Raw genomic sequence first — 6,288 nt, 5'->3', positions numbered from 1 at the left:
ACACAGACACACAGACAGACAGAGACAGGGAGCGGCTCTCAATCCATCAGCACAATCCCTGGGAACAGGCTCCGGCTGCAATGGAGCTGACACCGTTTGCTGTTCTGAACTGCTCCCTGTGTGAGGATAACAGCCAGAACAGGGAGTTTTACTCTGCTCAATGGGAGGATCAGATCATGAGAACTCGACCTGAACACTGGTGAGTTAACACAGAAACTGCGCCGTTCCGTCCCGCTCTCATCGCTGAGAGAGAGCATTGGCTGCAACTTCAGAGGCTGGGACAGAGAGAGAGAGAGAGAAAACAGAGAGAGAAAAAGAGACAGAGTGAGAAAATAGAGAGAGATAAAGAGACAGGGAGAAAACAGTGAGCTGGAAAAAAAGCGATAGAGAGAGAACAGAGAGAGAAAACAAGGACAGAGAGATCATACAGAGAGAGAGAGAGAGAGTGCAGAAATGCCCAGGGTGAGTCGGCATCAGGGAGGGAGCGAGAAGGAGGCAGACAGAAGAGAGAGATAAACCAGCAGAGAGGGGGGCACAGGAAGAGAGATAGATGAAGGGAGAGAGGAATGTCACAAATAAAGTGCAAGAAAGATTAAAAGGAAAAGGGGCATAGAGGGGCAGACAGAGACCGAGCGAGGGACAGCTAGAGAGAGAGAAAGAGAGAGGGCAAGAGAGAGGAAGACACAGACAGACAGACAGAGAGTTAGTGCAGGACTGAAAGAGACCAGGTCAAAGAGAAACAGGGACAAATGCAGACAGAGACAGTTAAAGAGAGATGGAGCAAAACAATGACAAAGAGAGAGAGACATAGGCAGAAAAATGGGCAGAGAGAGTAAGACAGAGAGACCGAGTCTCCGAGAGGAGAGCCAGAGAGAGAGGGACAAAGAAAGAAAGGTGCCGGGAGGGATGGAAATAGAGCGCAAGTTAAAGGCAGAAAGGGGGGAATGTCACAGAGAGAGAGAGAGAGAGAGAGGGTCACAATCACCGACACTCAGACACAGAGCGAGACACTGAGAAAGAGTGAGAGACAGAAAGTGGAAGAGAGGGAGAGGATATAGTGAGAGAATTAGACAGAGAGGTAGAGAGGTAGAAACAGAGTGTGAGTCACAGAGCAAGGCTCCTTGTTAATGATGAGAATATTGATGAGCTGTTTGTGTGGCTCCAGAGAAAGCTGGGTTTGCTGAATCTGCCTGTTCCTTCTCTGGCAGGTGCACTGTGAGTGAGCTGAATGGTGCCCAGAAGGAGAGTTATGACAGGAGATCCCAGGTGACCTACTTGGTGCAGCGAAGCCCGGCCAACCTGATGAGGATGGGCTGCCTGGGGGAGAAGCTCACTGAGTACCGCCTGCCTGCCCGCAGCGTGCTGCCATTGGCAATCTTCACACCGACTCAGATCAGCACGAAAATGGAACGGGCAGTGACTCCCCCAGAGCTGAGGGGGGTCATGGAGTTCGAGTCGGCTCTGAATGGGAGATGTCAGGACAAGAGAGAGGTCTCGGACATCACCAAAGAACTTCCTCCGGTCATACAGCCTGTCAAACTGGATGGCAAGAAACCTGGCATGGTTCAAAGATCCCTGTCCAGATCGATGTCCCAGGAGGCCCAGAGAGGCTGAGAGTGATGGGGAATGGACCTGGAAGGGGCTGGAGATGCACTGTTAAAGGGACAGGGTTGATATAAGATGCACTGAAGTAACGTGATTTTATTGTAACAGATGCTTATGACTTATTGTTGTAATTATTCACTAGAAAGTCTCATTTTATTTTTAATAAACATAATGTTTGTTAACTGACCTAGGCTCCTGTGTGTGACTGTGTTCTAGCTTCCAGTGAGATTTTACTGTAAAGTTGGTCAGATTTACAGGTGGATTTAATGGAAATCTGAAGCACTCAGGCGAACCTTCTAGAGTCTGAACAATAGAAAACGACAGATCAGTGATGGAGGGAAGCAAAATTCTGGGAAGGAGACGTTGTGGAGGTTGGAGGTCGGAGGAGTTGAGGCAGCAGGAAGCATGGGATTAGGGTGAAAAAAAACAAGCTTTTCCCATCCTCTGCCCCCCCCCACCCAAAAATATCTTTGCACCCAAACAACCCCGCCCAACTAAACAATAAACATCTCCCCCCAGCCCACCCCACCCTAGCCAATTATCCCAACTTACATTATTCCTATCTCTCTCCTGGGATAACTTCCCTCTTCCAGTACCAAACATTTCACCAAGTGACAGACAGAGGATGCTGTTGTGAAGTATGTCTCAGGGACAGGTCTCTGAGACATTCCAGCTACAGTCCTGAAGGTTTGTCCTCCAGACCCTGCACAGTTACAACATTACCATCCACCTGACAATATGAAAAATTGCTCAGGTATGTCCTGTACAAATAAAATCAGGTCAAATCTAATCTGGCCAATTATCACCCTATCAGTCTTGATCATCAGTAAAATGATGAAAGTGTCATCAACAGGACTATCGGGCAGCACCTGCTCAGCAATAACCTCCTCAGTAACGCACAGTTTGGGTTCCGCCAGGGCCACTTAGCTCCTGACCTCTTTAAGCCTCGGGTCAAACATGGACAAAAGAGCTGAATTCCAAAGGGGAGGGGAGAGTGACAGCCCTTGACATCAAGGCTGCATTTGACTGAGTGTGGCATCAAAAAGCCCTGGCAAAACTGGAATCAATAGGTATGGGGGGTGGGGGAGGTTGTTCACTGATGATTGCACGATGTTCAGAACCATTATAACTGAGGTAGACAGTTTCTTGGGTATCAAGGGGATCAAGGGTTATTGGGAGAAAGCGGGAGAATGGGGTTGAGAAACTTACCAGCCATGCTTGTAGGCGGAGCAGACTCTATGGGCTGAATGGCCCAATTTCTGCTCCTCTCATGGTCTTATTCTAACTCCTCAGACACTGCCCATGTACAAATGTGGCAAGACCTGGCCAATATCCAATTTGGACAAGTGCCAAGCAACAATCATCTCCAGTAAGAGAGAAAGAGAATCTAACCATTGTCCCTTGATACTCAATGCCATTGCTATCACTGAATCTCCACTATTAACAGCCTGTGGCTATCATTGACCAAAATCTGGACCAGCCATATAAGTACGGTGGCTACAAGAGCAGGGTAGATGCTTGGAATCTTTCAATGAATGACTTACCTCCTGTCTCCCCAAAGCTTGTCCACCATCTACAAGGTACAAGTCAGGATAGCGAGGAAGACATTCAAGAGGCTTGACACCATCCAAGACAAAGAAGCCCCCACTTGATTGGCACCACATCCAGAAATGTCTGGTCCCTCCACCACTGACACTAAGTAGCAGCAGTGTGTTCTATCTAAAACATGCACTACAGAAATTGACAAAGGATCTTTGGGCAGCACATTCCAAACCCACAAATGTTACCAATGGAAGGACAAGGTAGCATTTTGGAAACACCACCACCTGCAAGTTCCTTCCAAGTCAATCAACATTCTGACTTGGAAATATATCACTGTTCCTCAGGATAAAACTCTAAGTATTCCCTCCTTAATAGCATTGTGGGTGTCCCTATGCCACCTGGACTGCAGCAGTTTCAAGAAGGCTACTCACCACTACTTTCTCAAGCTGAAAATGTGTTGCTGGAAAAGCGCAGCAGGTCAGGTAGCATCCAAGGAGCAGGAGAATTGACGTTTCGGGCATGAGCCCTTCTCCAGAAATGAGGAAAGTGTGTCCAGCAGGCTAAGATAAAAGGTAGGGAGGAGGGTCTTGGGGGAGGAGTGTTGGAAATGCAATAGGTGGAAGGAGGTCAAGGTGAGGGTGATAGGCCGGAGTGGGGATGGGGGCGGAGAGGTCAGGAAGAAGATTGCAGGTTAGGAAGGCGGTGCTGAGTTCGAGGATTTGACTGAGACAAGGTGGGGGAGGGGAAATGAGGAAACTGGAGAAATCTGAGTTCATCCCTTGTGGTTGGAGGGTTCCTAGGTGGAAGATGAGGCACTCTTCCTCCAGCCGTCATGTTGCTATGGTCTGGCGATGGAGGAGTCCAAGGACCTGCATGTCCTTGGTGGAGTGGGAAGGAGAGTTGAAGTGCTGAGCCACGGGGTGGTTGGGTTGGTTGGTTCGGGTGTCCTAGAGGTGTTCTCTGAAACGTTCCACAAATAGGCGGCATGTCTCCCCAATATAGAGGAGGCCACATTGAGTGCAGTGGATGCAGTAAAGGATATATGTGGAGGTTCAGGTGAATTTGTGGCAGATATGGAAGGATCCCTTGGGACCTCGGAGGGAAGTAAGGAGGGAGGTGTGGGCACAAGTTTTGCATTTCTTGCAGTTGCAGGGGACGGTGCCGGGAGTGGAGGTTGGGTTGGTGGGGTCTGCGGACCTGACGAGGGAGTCACTGAAGGAGTGGTCTTTTCGGAATGCTGATAGGGGAGGGGAGGGAAATATATCCCTGGTGGTGGGGTCCGTTTGGAGGTGGCAGAAATGACGACGGATGATACGATGTATATGGAGGTTGGTGGGGTGGTAGGTGAGGACCAGTGGGGTTCTGTCCTGGTGGCAATTGGAGGAGCGGGGCTCAAGGGCAGAGGAGTGGGAAGTGGAGGAGATGCGGTGGAGAGCATCGTCGACCATGTCTGGGGGGAAATTGCAGTCATTGAAGAAGAAGTCCATCTGGGTTGTACGGTATTGGAACTGGTCCTCCTGGGAGAAGATCCGGTGGAGACAAAGGAATTGGGAATATGGGATGGCGTTTTTACAGGAGGCAGGGTGGGAAGAGGTGTAGTCTAGGTAGCTGTGGGAGTCAGTCGGTTTGTAGTAAATGTCCGTGTTGATTCGGTCGCCCAAGATAGAAATGGAAAGGTCTAGGAAGAGGAGGGAGGAGTCTGAGATGGTCCAGGTAAATTTGAGGTCGGGGTGGAAGGTGTTGGTGAAGTGGATGAACTGTTCAACCTCCTCGTGGGAGCATGAGGCAGCGCCGATACAGTCATCGATGTAGCGGAGGAAAAGGTGGGGGGTGGTGCCAGTGTAGCTGCGAAAGATGGACTGTTCCACATATTCTGTGAAGGGGCAGGCATAGTTGGGACCCATGCGGGTGCCCATGGCTACTCCTTTGTTTTGGAGGAAGTGGGAGGATTGGAAAGAGAAGTTATTCAGGGTGAGGACCAGTTCAGTCAGTCGAAGGAGGGTGTCAGTGGAGGGGTACTGGTTGGTACGGCGGGAAAGGAAGAAGCGGAGGGCTTTGAGTCCTTCGTGATGGGGGATGGAAATGTACTGGGACTGGATGTCCATGGTGAAGATAAGGCATTGGGGACCGGGGAAGTGAAAATCATGGAGGAGGTGGAGAGTGTGGGTAGTGTCCCGAACATAGGTGGGAAGTTTTTGGACTAAGGGGGACAGGACCGTGTTGAGGTATGCAGGGATGAGTTCGGTGGGGCAGGATCAGGCTGAGACAGATTTGTGGATTTTGGGCAGGAGGTAGAAACGGGAGGTGTGGATTTTGGACACTTTCTCAAGGGCAAGTATGGATGGGCAATAAATGCTGGCCTGCCAATAATACCCATGATCCCCATGAGAGAATAAAGAAACAGAAACTCTGCTATCCATTTTTTTCATTCCCAGCTAGTTTTGCCTCATACTCAAATTTCTTCCGCATGATTTAATATTTTTGTCATTTTCTACCACCCTTTATGTACTGAATATACATCTGACCTGACACTCAGCTTTATACAGTCGTATGCTTTTTCCTGAAGTCTGATACTTTTCATAACTTCTTGAGGTTGATGGGTCCTCCCTTGGAATTTTTCTTGATAGTAGAAATGTATATATTCTCAATATTCTGAAATATCCATGTAAATGTCTACCACTGTTTCTTTATTAAAATGAGGGGCAACGTTTTTACACAGAGAGTGGTTCGTACATGGAATGAACTGCCAGAGAAAGTGGTGGATGTGTTATAGTTACAACATTTAAAAGACATTTGGATAAGATCACGAATAGGAAAGATTTGGAGGGATATGGGCCAAATGCAGGCAAGTGACACTAGTTTAGTTTGGGAACATGTTGGCGTGTACTGGTTGGACTGAAGGGCCTGTTTCTGTGTTTTATGACTCTATGAGTCTATCTCCTAGCCTACCATGCCAATTCACTTTAGCTAGCTCAGCTTTCATATCCATGCAGTTGTCCTTAAAATACTAGTTTTGAAATACTAGTCTTAAATCTAGTCTTCTCCCTTTTAACATAGATTTTAAATTCCATCATATTGTGTTTGATTCTACCTAGGGATGCCTTACCTTCAGGTCCTTAACTAATCCTGTCACATGATACA

At 48.3% G+C, this 6,288-nt stretch overlaps 1 protein-coding gene across 1 annotated transcript; it reads left to right on the top strand.

Moving 5' to 3' along the window:
- LOC132830876 (telethonin-like) lies at positions 1–1,730 on the top strand. The gene is made up of 2 exons (XM_060848790.1): positions 1–199; positions 1,209–1,730. The coding sequence occupies exons 1-2, from the start codon at positions 81–83 to the stop codon at positions 1,612–1,614; spliced, it is 525 nt and encodes a 174-aa protein (XP_060704773.1). The 5' UTR covers positions 1–80; the 3' UTR covers positions 1,615–1,730.
- The last annotated feature ends 4,558 nt before the right edge of the window (positions 1,731–6,288 follow it).

Source organism: Hemiscyllium ocellatum, chromosome 32 (assembly GCF_020745735.1).
Source record: "Hemiscyllium ocellatum isolate sHemOce1 chromosome 32, sHemOce1.pat.X.cur, whole genome shotgun sequence".
NCBI lineage: Eukaryota > Metazoa > Chordata > Chondrichthyes > Orectolobiformes > Hemiscylliidae > Hemiscyllium > Hemiscyllium ocellatum.
Note: the sequence above shows the minus strand (reverse complement) of the source record. Positions and strands in the feature narration are given on the sequence as shown.